The sequence below is a fragment of the Diorhabda sublineata genome, chromosome 2, assembly GCF_026230105.1.
Source record: "Diorhabda sublineata isolate icDioSubl1.1 chromosome 2, icDioSubl1.1, whole genome shotgun sequence".
Taxonomy (NCBI): Eukaryota; Metazoa; Arthropoda; class Insecta; order Coleoptera; family Chrysomelidae; genus Diorhabda; species Diorhabda sublineata.
The window spans coordinates 42609958-42626029 of record NC_079475.1 but is presented as its reverse complement, the minus strand read 5'-3'; the positions used below and the strand labels follow the sequence as shown (position 1 = coordinate 42626029).

Genomic DNA, 16072 nt, shown 5'->3' with positions numbered 1-16072 from the left:
AGTTTGTATAGGCAAAAGTACTTCACCTGTTTGATTCATGCAATTGCCAGTGACGTATCCAGTTCGTTGGAACGCGGGACGGAAAACGTTTCAAATATCAAGTAATTTATATTCAAAATGGGAATTTTACTAATTTATTAAATTCTAAAATTATCAGGTACACGTAATATTAAATATTAAATACCTAAAATACTAAAAAAAAACACATAAAGTAAGTAAAAGGGAAGACTTACCTTTTGATGTTATTCTTTGTAAATTTTCTATTACATACAAACGTATCTCGGTAAGTTGCGAGTTATTTGATATAAAGCGCAAAAATAAAACAGTTGTAATATAATAATTCGACAAAAAAATCATATATTTTCGTTCATTTATTTAACGAGAATCGGCTATTGGTAGTATAACTACTACAAAATGCGAAATTTAAATTGAAAGTATATCTGTGACTTTGCCAAACTTGGCGAAATAACTATTGCAAGCTATCAAACCATTCATCGCTGGCGGTCTGCTTTTTTCTATAGAAATGCCATTGATAACGGTGTGACCGCTAAAAACATTAATATACAAAATTAAATTTGATAGGATAATTAAGACTTTCGATAGAATATATACCTTTGCATACTTTCAGTGATACTGTTTAGTCTGGAAAGTGAGTTATAACTCTCTTTATCTACGTGGTGTATATCGTCCCTGATCTCGATATATTTGGCTCGCGGTTTAACGTAGCACAAATAGAGGAATACAATAATTCCAACGAAGATATGTACTATTATTACGAATATGGAAGCGTTGGAAAAATTGATAATATCATAAAGAATACCACTTATCGATGGACCTATAGAGGCTCCGAGAGCGAAACTACTCGTCCAAAGTCCGGATATTAGACCATATGTATCTACGTTATCGGGAAAACCGTGTGCACTGTAAAGATAAACCACAACATGTCTAATTTTTCAAAATTAATTCATTGTATTGGAAACGAATTTTGATTATGTTATTACATTTATAAATAAAATAAATATTACTTGCAACTAATTCAGATACGGATCATAAAAATGTTGGAAGACAAAAGAAAATTTATGTATAAGTAAAAAAATTTCAATGGTAACTTGTCAACTTTTTTTGTCATATTAATAATTATAGTATTTTAATGTACTAATTGATTTTATGATATTTTAAAAACTATTTTTTTTTGATAATTTTTAAAAGAAATTTTGACGTTTCGATTTTTCTTCAAGTCTTTATCAAAATATGATATTGACACTGACGATTTGCTTATTTATATTGATTAATAGATCACTTTAATCATGAATATCAATATAAGGATAAAATCAACTTGGAACTTTTCCTTGGTTTCCACATCTCAAATATATTAAATTTATTAGAATTTACAAAATTGAGCTATGAATATTACTTAAATTATTTAGATCTTTTTTATCATTTATAGCTTTTCCGTTCTTATGAATGCGAACCATTTCTAAAAATTCCTTTTTGAATCTTTATATTTGAATTTTTTTTTTTTTTTTTTGATATCTAATGGTTTTATTTTTTTATCCTCTTCTAAATATTGAGATGCTTGTCCTATGTAGACAACGCTACAATTAGTACAAGACACTTGATATGTAATATTACTTCTTTTGTTTTTTGGCGCTTTAAATTTTAATTTAGTGAAATATTTGGATAATGTATTGTGTCCTTTATGACTTATACTAACATCATATTTATTGAAATAATTCGATAATTGTTGGGAAAGTCCTTGTACATATGCTAAGGAAAAATATTCTAAGTTTTGATGTTTCGTTTCAGTTTTGTTTTTAAATTGATTATGATATCTGTTTATCCTTTTCTGGAATATGTTATTTATCATTTTTTCCGGATAATTATTTTCTTTTAATGCAGTTTTTGCTGTTTGAAAAGTTAAAAGCATCTGTATTCAGGATCTGATCTATCTACCATCTATCAACCAAACTTATTATCACTGATTTTTTTTGTGACATAGAAGTTTAATCATCTTGAGGACCAAGTTGGTTTCGTATACCATTCTGTTCTTATGTTATTGTTGATTTTATATAATGTGAAATCAAGAAAATTGATTCTATTATTTTGCTCAATTTCAATTGATAGGTACTTTCATCGAGATCTATTGTAAAAATCTTGCAATTTTTTTATACTTATACCTTAGTTTCTCCATAGAAAATGACTTATAGAGCGATTTTCAAATATACAAAAACGATAGCGCGGATATACTGAGTGTTCTCTTTAAACATTTATCAACTGTTCGATTCTAGAGTACGGACATCCATAGATATGGGATAAAATTAGAATTTTCATTATACAGGTTCATAAGAATATAAAAAGCGCGATTAAAATATCTTTTTATCATCAATTTTAGCAACATTTAAAACATATGAAAATAAAACTATACGAAAATGACTTAGAACAAAGTAATGTTGATGACGAATAATATTTTGAATATTTTCTTTTCAAGATAAGATAACAACTTCATCATTGTCAATATTTAAAAACTATATAATTTAAAAACAATGATCGAAAGCGCAATTAATTGAGTCAATATCTTACAAATAATTGTTTAGAAAATAAACTTAAACATATTCTAACGATTCGAATTACATGAATAGATTATAAAAATTTGGTTTTTTAGCATATATTTAAAAAAACTATTGATAAGAAAATATCTTAATTACTCACACGCTCGTTCTCAACGCATCTGAAAAAGAAGCAACCAGTTGAGCACCCATACCAAATCCGTGTAGTATTAATCCTCCTATGATCAATCCAATACTCCTTAAAGTTAATTCCCAATGTCAATTATTAGGTATTAAAAGTATATTAAATATATTTACTTTTTAACTGGTATTATTGGCAATGGACCGATCAATGTAAATCCTATTGCTACAAATGCGCATCCTAAAATTGTAATTTTTTTTGGATGAATTAGTAATTTATCGCAGAAAAAACCGAACACGGGTGTCGTTATAGCATAAATACCTCCATTGATGACAAACATTAAACCGACAACTACGGGGGTTAAATGAAAATCGCGTAAATGAGGTTCTAAAGTTGCCTGCAAAAAACCGATAGACATACTCGTTACTATCACGCTAATTATTGCTAAAAACACGCTGGGAATTTTTAAGACTGTCAGTATCGATCCTAAAAAAAATATTAAAATTTTATTTGGCAGTAGATAGTTAATAAAAAATTATTACTCACTTTCGGACACTATTCCATCGCAGTGATCAAGATTAATAGATAATACGAATGTGGTAAAAAACGATGCTAAACATAGCGAACATCCCATTATAGCAAATGGTAGAGTGTAACCACCAGCTTGATATAGGGCTCCACCTACCGTAGGTCCGACTATTAATCCCAATCCGAAAAACGTTTCCAAACAAGCCTTATTAAATAAACATTTCTTCAATCATTATTGTAGAATTAGGATATTTCAAATTTATTATCGATATTAGAAGGAAAACGTAACCCCTTATAGAAATTATGACACCTTAAATTCATTCCAATTTGATATTTTTTCTATAATGAATTGAGAATCCTAACCTAACCTAATCATGTCATATCCCAAACGTATAGCTTTTCAGATTTAAATACATTTGTGACGAAATATACACGATCAAATCGTACGCCGAACCCCGATTATAATTAAAAAATATTTTTTTTTAGTTTGAATAATCATAAATTGATATAACACTAGACAAAAACTTATTTCATTCATATCCTTTCAAAATAATCATCTCGATTGATTTTCACACTTTTTTAATGCGCTCAAGCAGATAAACAACATTGTTTTTTTATACTTACGAACGTTGTGGCTATATGTTCCGGGAATTCTATGGCTATTATAGCGAAACTAGCTGTCAAAAAAGCTGCATTACCCACAGCTTCTGCTATCCTTATTAGAAAACTCGATATAATAAAATAATATCTGTTTTCGATTTTATCCAAAGTACTGTAAAAATAACAACCAACTTTTTTTTATTCGCCAACTATATATTTTAATGTGATTTACCCAAAAAGAATGGCACAAATACCAATAGTATATAATCCCGCAATGAACATTCGCTTCGGTCCGATTTTATTTATGTGCCGTCCAAAAAATGGACTCACCAAAAAAACGACAAATTCAAAAACTCCAAATACTAATCCGTATTCTGTTGCTGTGCATTTTTTACTTTCGGCCTAAATAACAAAAATTGTATTTTTTTCATCAACAAAACGAATTTAATTGAAATTTAACACTCAAACACATAAATTAGTTTCTTATGATTCGATACATTAAACACATATTTGAAACAAGATGGTGGTTATTATAGGATAGGTTAAAGTTTGATATTTCAAACATTAATTTAATAATACGTACCACTTGCGGATAAAACGGCGCTTGTAATGAGACACAAATAGCATTACAAAAATCCGCTATGCCTATAACTATCAACGTAGACCATTGTTTCTTTGTGAAATTAACCATTTTGTATCTTCTACAGTTTAAATACTATTTTGATAACTTTATGGTTTACGTCTAAGCTATTAACTTTTAACTAGACTGAATGGAAGAGTTTGGTGCCGTTCAACTACCATATTTAGAGTTTTAAAACAGACAGATGATAAAATGTATCCGAAGTTTGTGTACCAATATTTAAGAACGTGAAAAACCAATTTACATTATTGAATAAATAATTTGTAATATCAAACCAAACATTGATAAAGCCCTTACAGCGACGTAGTTATAAGGGTTTCACCTAATTCTCGTCAATTCGTAATTTGGAAAATGTTATTTGAGGATATCTAAAAATGTCTAATACATTCATAATAAGGAAAAGAAAATTTGATAGTTGAATAAGATATTATTATTGAATAAATAATCAAAAAATTTAATATGATTGTAGTTTTATATATTCGATAAGTTTTAGAACAAATTTGAAAATTTACTTCGTTTGGATTTTCGCTGGTAGATGGCAAGACAACAAATATGATGCCATCTATGGAGGAAACTATCTTACCGAGAAAGCTTCCGTAATTTTGTACAGTAGCCTTCGAAACGTTACCTTCGTTTTGACTGAACTTACCTAAATATGTTTTTCTTATTTATGTATTCATTGACATTTTTTTCATTACATACTCAAGAATATAAAAAGTTTAATATTGATGTAGTTTCATATATTCAATAAGTTTTAGAACAAATTTGAAAATTTACTTCGTTTGGATTTTCGCTGTTAGATGGCAAGGCAACAAATATGATGCCATCTATGGAGGAAACTGCCTTACCGAGCAAGCTTCCGTAATTTTGTACAGTAACCTTTGAAACGTTACGTTCGTTTTGACTGAACTTATCTAAATATTTTTTTCTTATTTATGTATCCATTGACATTTATTTTATTACATACTCAAGAATATCAATATTCTATTGCTTATGAATTGAAAAAGTTTAAAACGAAGTATAGTTATTATTTTTTGAGGAGTCGGTGTACATTAATATCACACCGATCGTAAAGTCGAGTAGTCTTGCAAGTGAAATAAACAAACCTTTTCAAACAAGTTATGGCGAATTTGTGAGAAAGTGACGCCTCGAGAAGAAAGCTCTGCAAGTAATATTTTTTTATATCTATATTATCTGTAATAGGTTTATATAAATTATTATGAAAATTTGGAAATTTTTATTAATTTATATTTGAAATTCGTGCCCGTATTTTATAGACAGTGACATTTTATTGACAATATTGACATTTTGTCAAAAAATTGTCATATCAAACGCCAAAAGACATTTATAAACATATTTCTTCCATAAAAACAACAGGCAGGACTATTATTTTATTATAATCTATAATAAAAAGTTATATAAAACTCCACACGCCCATCTGCTTCTTCCATGATGACGTCATCACCTTTTCCTCTATCAAAAATATCACAGCTAATCAACCACAAAGCCTCCCCGAAATATCGTTTTTTTTCAAATTATTTTTGATATTTCAGTTACCAGATATCGCTCATCGAGAATATTTAAAGAAAAAGGATCGACTTTGAAACGATAATTACACATCAAAATGTCTGCTAATCAGTATACTATTAGAGAAGTAGTCGGTAAGTAAACCTAATTATTTTTCATATTTTGTACGTACGTTACAGTGCTTTTTTTACGCCTAGTAGATAATTAAAATATTAGTCTCTTACCATTAAATCTTTGTTACCAGATCACCAGTTTCATTCTGTGAGTAGTGCAGATGATGAAAATGACACGGCTTCTGATGAAGAGCAAGTACCAGTCATGTATCAATACGAGATGGTGGGACCATTAGAACGCACAGTAAAAAGACGTGGTCACCTTCCCAAAGATGCGGTGAAAATTTTGAAAACTTGGCTTTACGAACATAGATTTAATGCATATCCCACAGAAATCGAAAAACATATTTTATCGCAAGAAACAAATTTAACAGTACTACAAATTAGCAATTGGTTCATAAATGCAAGAAGACGATATCTTCCAGAAATGATGAGAAGAGAAGGGTAAGTTTATCATAAATTATGTTTTTTGTATAAATTGGGTCATGTTATTTTGGGGTTTTTTCTCTAAATTGGGTCTTGTTTCCATGGTGTATCTTAAAGTTTAAGGTAAATGTTTACATTTATTTTTCATTCATGTTTATATCACTATTGTTCATTAATAAACATTATTATTATCCAAAAATGTGATAAAACTGTATCGAATCGATTTTGTGTGTAAATTAAATGTTTCAGTCATTATCAAAAAATCAATAAGAACTTATTAAATTTGCATCTCATGTATTAGTAACAATTTATGTCAAAATATATGTTAAAGGAGTTTTTAAAAAATACGTGACCATGGAAAGACATCTGATTCACAGAAAAACCCCCTTTGGTTTATTCCAGCTATGACTCGGTCCATTACACAATTACTAGAAGAAGAAGAGCATCTACTTCCCCAAGAAATTCCACTGATGGTAGTACGGCGGTTCCAGTTAGTGGAATTTACTACAAAAAGGGTAAAAAGATGTTGAGAGTTGATAGGGTCGATAGTGATACAGAATATGAAGTTGATGCTAATGGTTTCGTTGAGACAACACCAACACAGCAGGTGGAAATGGCTGTACCGACTGGTAGTAGAAAGTTCAACCCTTGGAACCCTGATGTACACTATGGATTAACTGTCAGTTCAGCAGAAAGAAGGTAATTCCACAATGGATTTATCATTGAAGTTATAAATTAGTTAGAATTTATCTTGATTATTGTTTCAAATTAACAATGCCCATCGATTGTTTATTTAGCAGACCTGAGACAGTTCAATATGTCCAACCACAGCAAGTGATCCAGACTTCTAATCAGACAACTACATCGAATCCTTTCCCATCTAATTTGGTAGTTGTAAAGACTGCTTCGGGGAAGAACATTGTCCTAAAGGTTATATCTCAATCTACAGAGGTAAATAAAAATCTGACACTTTCCAATATTTATCACAATTAATTAAATGTCTTTGCAGATTCCAAAACAATATTTGTTGAAGACAAAGAAATCTGTTTCACCTGTGGTAGCCCCACTAGTTGAAGTAGTAAATGAAGTGCCTCTTGAAGATCAAATTTCTATCGAAGAGCACGAAATGGGTGGAGGAGATGAAGAACAAACTGTAATTGAAGAAGAAGAAGCTTTTGTTGAAGAAGACACGGAAGTTGATGGAATTGAAACAGTCGAGGGAGTTGACACTGAATATGTAGAAGGATTAGAAACGGAGGGAGTAGATGAAATTGAAACTATTGTAGAAGATGAAGGTGAAACTTATGTGGAATCTGAAATGGTAACCGTTGAAGAAGACGACCAATTGTTTGTACCAGAAGAGGATGTTGAAGAAGTTTTTGTAAACGAAGTAAGTATGATTATTATAATTGCTAATAATGATAATTATTAACGATTCATATTATAAAAAGGTGACATTGGAAGAAGAAGTGAACGAAGTAACACTGGAAGAAAATGTAAACGAAGTTATGTTGGAAGAAGAAGAAGAAGAATATGATGCAGATGAAAATGTTAAACAGGAAATAGAAACGGTTATAGTGAAACAAGAAATTTGAATTGGGATTTTTTAGTAAAAAATAGTGTTAGTTGTATTTTTTTTTTGAGTTATCTCTTGTTTTAAATTGATTTTCATTATCGGTAAGCTGCAGTTGTATCGTGTATGGATATTTATTATTTAATCCAGTTTTGATTTTTATTAATTTGTTGTAGTAACAAAAATAAAATGAATTTAATGTGAAACTACGAGTTGATAAATTGGTTGTATAGTTTCTTTCAAAAAGATAGCATCTGTGATGCTTTTTACATAAATGAACTGTTTTATTATGTTTTCAGGTTATATTTAGTCCACTCGATTATATACACAGATTTAATCGGTATAAATAAACGGTTGTTTATGATAACTACAATTTTTTGTATGTGAAACAACATTAGGCATATAGGACGTGTACATTCTAATCAATATGAAGAGGAAAAATTGTTTTAATATAAAAATCATTTTACATTGAAGAAATGATAAATTTCTTGTTTCACTTTTTGTATAGTAAAATAGATGTATTTAATTTTGTGGCTGAAATTTCTAGGAGCTATCGGATGTTACAATATCACCTTTCTCTACACGAAAATTGTTTGTGATTTTCAGAAGACCGTGTATTGTACAGTTTTTAAAATAATATTGTAGATATAGCATGATTCTTCTGTATTTAATTGTTAAACACGGGCTGGATAGAATTTTAAGTTTTCTATTTATTTAAATTTCTTAAATATTAATTTTAATTGTCTCTTTTATTGTTAGCATACAAACAGAATAAAGTTATTTGGCTTATCATCACATTTACGTATTTGTTTCTTAATTGTTCATACCCATATTTACTACCCATCATGAATTTTCATATTGGCAAATTACCGTGACCAAGTTAGTAAATTGAGTTCTTTAACTTTTGTATGTTAAGATTTTGGTTATTAAGGGTAACGAGTAGTTTTAATATGATGAATGTTTGATTCAAAATTGCCCTCTCGGTGTATTTTGTTATGCTTCGCAATTTTGAAACAAATTTTTCCAAATATTTTCCGAGCTCCTATTTATGGATTGTCTGGCATATAAAACTTACCATACTTATTTTCAACCAAGAGTAAAATTTTTATTAAATGTACTTTTTTGTATTAGGCTGGAAAAACTGATAGTGATTATGCCCAACAACTTTTTGGTATTAATTAAAAAAAAACTACAAAATTAGTAAACGTTACATTTATTCCTATTCTATTTAATCTTCTTCATTCTCATTATTCTTATTAAGACTTCCAAAAACTTCCGAAGGAACACTTTGTTTTTCCACTGGTACTTCCTCGTCTTCTTCTTCTTCCTCGGAGTTTTCACTATCTATATCGATTTCGTCGGGATTCACCACCTATTGATTAAAAAAAAAAAATTGGAAAACAAACTGAAAATGACTTTGAAACGTTATTAATACTTTGTCTTTGCCAGCTCCTTGAGTTTCTCCTCTAACAAACATAATTCCTGTAGGTTTATTTCCTTGAGAGGTACCAGCCATTTCGACGGCTTTAGCTTCTAAAAGTCGCATACCGTCTTTAACACCCGGCGCTAAATCTGCCACGGTTCCACTCATACTACCAGCCGAACTTAACATTTGTGCTGACATCATGTTCACCTACAAAATTTAAATTGTAACAAATATTATGAATAGATAAAAATTTGTTTTACATACCTGCGTATTATATACAGCTTGAACGCTACGTTTAATTCTCAACATTTCTCTCATGGTATCTTCGTTACCGTGACGTACTTCGAATTCTTTCCATAATTGCCAAAAGTCTGCCGTGATACGCGGATCGCAAATCTGACTACAATGCGCATAAATCGCCCTCGCTCTATCAATTTCCCCTGGAACATTTTAAATCAAAATAACACATTATTTTCGTACAATTTTCACTCTACAACTCTTTACGCCCTTTCGAGCATCAGAGTATTGATATTTTAGTTCTCCTTTTATCTAATTTTTGAGATCCTTTGCTATTTCATTCATCTGCCATATTGTTTTCCCTTGTTTTCCTTCTTCCTATACTAATCTTTTTGCTTATGTCACTTTTCTTATTATCCTCAGTGGTGTTCCTTTCTTTATGTGTCTATACTAGTTTAAACATCCTCTATTTTGTTTCCCATTGATTTCTCTTTCAGGTTTTCTATGAATACCTCCTTTTTTATCCCATCAATCTTTGTTTTTCTTACTATTTTCCTTAATTGCTTTTACTCCGCTACTAATATTCTCCTCTGTGTTGTATAATTTTCAAAAATTTATAAAAATAGAACTCACCTAATTTTGTTTCCATATCGGCAAATCTAAGACACATCTCTCTAGTCTTTTCTTCTGGAAGTACCTCGATTGCTTTTTCATAAATTTGCCTTGTCTTTGGAATACCATAAATTTCAGCAGCTCTTTTAATGTAAATATTAAATATATCAAACATTTCTTGTTCCGGAACTGCTTTAGTAGCCCTAAATGATGAAAAATTAGATGAGGATTAGTTAATATATAATTTAGTAACCTTTCGTAAACTGCCATAGCATGCCTGGCCATGCCGTGCTCTTCTTCTAATTTCGCATAAAGTAGATAGAGATGTTTGGCGAATTGAGGAGGACAACCATCTAAACATTGTTCGAATAAATCTCTAGCGCGTTCTAATTTTGTTCCTTGATAACGTTTGAGGAATTTCGTTAAATATGTGTTCCAGATATCATAAACGTTTGGCCATTTAAACAAAGATATCCCTTTTTCATACGCCCTATAATATAAAAATATCAATCAAAACAATAATAAATAAAATTATCGTTCATAATTTACCGAAAAGCCTCTTCAAAATAATTATTTTCTTCCAAAAATACCCCATAATTGATAATTATTTGAGGTGTGGCTATTTTCAAGTCGATAATTCTGTCATAAATGGCTTTGCACGATTTAAAAGTACCAAAACTCTCTTCCAAATCTGCATACATTGACCAAACTTTGAGAGATTTGTAAAGACGGTTTTGAACAGTTTCGGTGTCATCATGATAAGCTACTTTACGATTAGGCATTACAGTTGCCCTAAAAAACACATAGAAATTGTTATACACACATTCTGGCAATCCTCTCATTTTATATAAGAAACTACCTGTGCATCAGTCTTAACGCCTCGTCATAATTTTCATTTCCAATTTCCATTTCAGCCCATTCACACCAAATTGTTGCCAGATCATCTACTTTAACATAAGCTACTTGTGAAGCCTTTTCAAAAATCAATCTAGCATCATCAATTTGACCATTTTTGGCATAAAATTTAGCAAAATCTACCCATAGGGTGTGAAGTTTTCCTACAGCTAGCTTTGGATCAACTGTTTGTACAGCTTCAGTATAAGTGTTAATAATATCCACTGGTTTACCTATAATATAAAAAAATATTTTACATACTGACAAAAAAAAATTATAACAATTACCTTCATAAAGTTGTACTCTTTTATGCCATTCTTGTACATTATGAGGATTTTGTCGCAACAGAACAGAATTTAAAAGGAGTAACCTCCTTTCCATCAAATATTCGTATCTTGCAAGTCTTAATTCCAATTCAGTTTCATCATCTTCAGTAGGATTCGGTTTATTGGCCACTTCTTCCATTCTTTTACTTAAACTTAATTCTTCAAACTGGGCGTAGGCATCAAAAATTTGTGTAAAATCTCTTACAGTTGTAACTGTTTGAATAGCTTCTTCATATATATCACGAGCCCTTTCAAATAAACCACTGCGAACATAATAATTCGCCAGGGAGTTCCAAAGATGACCTAAATTATATGAAATTAGAAGATAATTACATAGAAAAAAATTGATCATTAACATACCTAACTGATCGGTGTACCTTCTTAAGCCCCCTCTAATGATAGCATCTACATTTAAAGAATGTACTTTTTCGGGATTCTTAGAAATCAATTCGCACAATTCATTCCACAATTGATGTTTAGATTTTCCTTGTTGAGAAATGAAATTTTCATCATTCACTATATTCGCCATAAGCTGTGCTGCTTCATCTAATCTATCAATATTGGTTAAATATGTAATGTATTCTTCAGCATTTTCTGGACACAATTTCATATATCTATATGGAAAAGTATGTATATATTAAATATATATATATTATATATATATATATATATATATATATATATATATATATATATATATATATATATATATATATATATATAAATCTAAGCTATAGCAAGATTTCTCTCACCTCCTAAACACTCTAACTGCAGTTTCTGGTATATCATGTTGTTGAACAAATTTCAAATATAGAGGCCAAATTCTATTATGCTGAGTAACTGGTAATGCCCTCAGCGCCCTATCAAACACTTTCCTAGTTCTTGTAATTTTACATTGGTCAGTTAAAAATAAACAATAATCCATCCAAATACGAGGCATCTTGTGCATGAAAACTAGAGACCTTTCAAAAGCATTATTCACTTCCTCGTATCCTGGATCTGTTATGCATTTGCTTTTTATTTGATTTCTTCTGGTTCTTAAATAATTGTACCATAATTTATATGATCCTGGTAGTTCTTTCAAGGCTCTTTCAAAAATTATGTTAACTGCGTTATTCGGAGCCAATTTTTTATGATCGATATATCTTAACCAATGTTTTACCGAATACGGATTCCTTAAAATTTCTTCTTCGTATGGCAAATCGTCATCGTTCTAAAATATAAATAATATGGAAAGTTTATCATAGAAATAAAAAGTAAAGGTTACAAAATTTTATAATTTGAACTCACAAAGACAATTTCCATTGTTTCCGATATATTTCCTTTTTTTATATGCATTTTTATTTAATAAAAATGTTTTAAAAAATTAAATCAAAACGTAAACAAATAAAAATCGATCATATTTTTATAATAGATAACCCAACTTTTATATATTTAACGTTATTATGCTCATAGAAAAAGACCAATAGTAAAATTTTACGAAAAAAGAAGATTAGTTCGAAGAGACATATTAAAAAAGAAGAAATTTAGTTCAAATGTTGAATAGTTTAAATGTTTCCATATTTTGAACAATTTTTTTAATTAAAATTCGAAATTTCTCTATTTTACATAAATTTTAAAGTCGATGCGCCTATATTTAATTTAAATTTAAATAAAATGTTCGATTAATTAGCAAAAATATATAAAATAGAGTTCGTGACATAACCTCTTTATTGAGCAAATTTTATTTATAATTGTGATTATGTCCGTTCTATTAAATTCGGTAAATGGTAAGCAATATCTAAATACTATCAAACAACTTTTACCAAGAAATATACAGTTGTCAACTACCCAAAAGGTAAGGAAATTAAATATTTTAGTAACATAATTGACATTATTTTCTTTTAGATTGTAATAGTGTCTATTTCCACTAGTGTAGTATTTATTGGCGTCCTAGCGAGGCTCCTACGACGCAAAAAGAAAGTTGTAGATCCCTCCAAACTACCTAGAAATATATTTAATGGCAAACTTTCTAGAATATCTGGTATGAGAAGTCCATACCCAGGTAACTAATTTCTAATTATCATTCTAAAATGAATAATTTATAAATTATCTCTTAGATTTGGGTAGTGTTGCTAGTAGTGGAAGACGCAGTGCAAATTATAATGCAATGACAGACAGGTTAAATAAACAAGGTTCAATTGTGACTAGTGGTAAAGCATCTGTAGCTTCAGGAAGTATCGTCAGCAATGGTTTACCCATACCAGAAGGTTTAAATACTTCTAATTTGACCCCGCAACAACTTGGAGTAATGGGTGAGTTCTTTTTAAACAAAATTCCTTTAATTTTGATATCATTTTACTAGAGACAAACTAATTTAGAAATAAAATAGTCTAAAATGAATTCTTTGCAAATATTCATGATAGTTTGAGGTGAAAATTTAAGAAAAACGTAGAAATATTCAATTTTCGTCTTCTTTCTATATTATATAATTCATAAATTCCATTGAATTTTTTTCATTTGTTATCCTGTTTATTACATATCAATTATATGAATTTCGATTGCTCCATAAAATGGTCAGTGTCTGAGCCAATTTTGAGGATTGTGCAATAATTTAACTTTTCCAGATGTCAGTATTTGTTGGTTTTTGATAGTATTGTCCATCCAGTTGTTTTTTTTTTCATAATACAATATTATGACGTATTTTCCTCATTTATAAAATTTTGTGTCTTTAGATGTTGTAATTTTTTTCTTAATCACTCATATAAAGCTTTTAATGTATTCTATTTTTTTAATGTCCTTTTGTGGGCTTTAATTAATGAAATAGTCAGTTTACTTTAATTTGTTTAATAATGAATATCTACACAATACAGGAATGTACAATAATAATTAAAAAACAAATATATCTTTACATCAAACATGTTTTCAGTCCAATAATCGAATCACAAAGAACGGTAGCTGTTGTTTTATCTTTTATAAAGATATTGTCACTATGAATTTATAGAAAAAGCACAAGTAGAACTTGAATACATATAATATAGCATTTGAATTGAGAAGATTGCATGATATTTTGGAACAAGCTTTATTGAACAATAAAAACAAAGTCGTTAATAAAATGTTCTTATCATCTATTATCCGACTTTGTTATTTGAAGATATGGAATATTTTTTTTAACAACTTCATTATGTCTTAGATCTATTTACACAATTTTTTTCATTAGTGACTTTTTTTGCTTATATTAATGATTATTATTTATTGAAATTGAAACAAAACTATTTTGTTCTTGATAACGAAGTGAATTTTCATGTGATTGAAAATATTAATTATTAATTAAAACACTTAGCTGCTATATGAAATTCATTATGATATTGAATAGAGAATTCTTGATATAATAAATGATTTTTTGGCCATAAAATGTTGGGTGTATACCTACACAAATTTTAATTTGTAATTGTTAATATAGGTTGCTAACAAATTTTGTACCCCTTTCGAAAATACTGAATAATTATAACACGATTTATTTTTAGCAAAAATATATGCACGTACTAATTCTACCATTTTTTGCAAAATATATATCTTCATGCTAAAAACTGTTTTACAACAAAATTCAAGTCTTCAATATCCCGACAAACGATTTATTCCATTATTAAAATATTTATTCAAACTATTTATTTTATATTGACACATTTAAATTTAATCACATTCTTCTGTTGAGTGAAATTTTATTTGTAGACATTTATTTTTATTAATGGAATAATTGATCATTTTTCTCTTATTACCAAAAATAATCCTAACATTATTCGAGATCTCTATTTGTACAATCAAAAAATTGATAATAGTATAATATTAATATGATTAAAAATTACATACAAATAAAACATTTACAAACGTATACATTTTATACAGAATGTTTATTACATATTGAATTTTTTGATAGTACATTTCATTCATCATACTTTATTGGACGTGTTGTAGCAATTATCACCAATATCCGGCATTTCTACTACTCGTCCTTATCACTTCCCGCCTATATACAACATCTATATACATTTAAATCTAATAAAAAAAAAAAGAATAATTGGAAGGAATGATTATGATGAAGAAAATTTAGCAGATTATATAAATAACAACAGAAAAAAAAACATTTCTTTTTATGATAATTAATCATTTCACAAGACAACTTCACATAACTTTTCATAATTAATATTTATCTCACTTGATGGCAAGTATAAATAAAAAGTTTGTTTATTTAGACAAATTATATTAATAATTTAATCAAACATCAATTTCTCGACACACATTAAAGCGGTACACAGAATGAAAGGACATTAAACGTTCATAAATGTCAAAGATAGTTCAACTTATTGGGAAACTGTGATAACACACACTTGACGTCGAAGTTAACATAAATAATTCAAAATAGTTAATCCCCGTTCAAATTTATTTATACAAATGCACTTTTAAGGTTATGTTAACTAGCGAACCAGCGTTAAGTTAGCGTTC

General features: G+C 29.0%; 4 protein-coding genes across 5 annotated transcripts in view; 2 read left to right on the top strand and 2 right to left on the bottom strand.

Annotated features, from left to right (window-relative positions):
• Positions 1-332: 332 nt before the first annotated feature.
• Positions 333-4548, bottom strand: LOC130452620 (MFS-type transporter SLC18B1-like). Its single transcript, XM_056791970.1, has 8 exons — positions 4400-4548; positions 4049-4218; positions 3841-3988; positions 3235-3421; positions 2865-3174; positions 2710-2805; positions 613-921; positions 333-547 (listed from the first exon to the last, which is right to left on the bottom strand). Exons 1-8 carry the CDS (start codon positions 4505-4507, stop codon positions 424-426), a joined length of 1452 nt encoding a protein of 483 aa, XP_056647948.1. The 5' UTR covers positions 4508-4548; the 3' UTR covers positions 333-423.
• A 982-nt stretch (positions 4549-5530) lies between these two features.
• LOC130452618 (homeobox protein caupolican-like) lies at positions 5531-8894 on the top strand. Of its 2 annotated transcripts, none has more exons than XM_056791965.1 (7): positions 5531-5624; positions 6010-6117; positions 6228-6540; positions 6925-7221; positions 7320-7473; positions 7532-7912; positions 7974-8894. In XM_056791965.1, the coding sequence occupies exons 2-7, from the start codon at positions 6081-6083 to the stop codon at positions 8115-8117; spliced, it is 1326 nt and encodes a 441-aa protein (XP_056647943.1). In that variant the 5' UTR covers positions 5531-5624; positions 6010-6080; the 3' UTR covers positions 8118-8894. The 2 variants fall into 2 exon arrangements, with proteins under 2 accessions (XP_056647943.1, XP_056647944.1); XM_056791966.1 differs by having other exon boundaries at positions 7323-7473; positions 7974-8886.
• Positions 8895-9292: 398 nt separating this feature from the next.
• LOC130452617 (pre-mRNA-splicing factor syf1 homolog) lies at positions 9293-13037 on the bottom strand. Its single transcript, XM_056791964.1, has 11 exons — positions 12881-13037; positions 12343-12803; positions 11951-12204; positions 11552-11893; positions 11230-11497; positions 10920-11162; positions 10624-10860; positions 10392-10573; positions 9786-9961; positions 9531-9728; positions 9293-9467 (listed from the first exon to the last, which is right to left on the bottom strand). The coding sequence occupies exons 1-11, from the start codon at positions 12926-12928 to the stop codon at positions 9324-9326; spliced, it is 2553 nt and encodes an 850-aa protein (XP_056647942.1). The 5' UTR covers positions 12929-13037; the 3' UTR covers positions 9293-9323.
• Positions 13038-13092: 55 nt separating this feature from the next.
• Positions 13093-16072, top strand: part of LOC130453048 (mitoguardin) — a 32186-nt gene continuing 29206 nt past the window's right edge. The window contains exons 1-3 of the mRNA XM_056792640.1: positions 13093-13427; positions 13478-13634; positions 13690-13884. Of these exons, the coding sequence (XP_056648618.1) occupies positions 13332-13427; positions 13478-13634; positions 13690-13884 (448 nt within the window). The 5' untranslated portion in view covers positions 13093-13331. The remainder of the gene's footprint in view (positions 13428-13477; positions 13635-13689; positions 13885-16072) is intronic.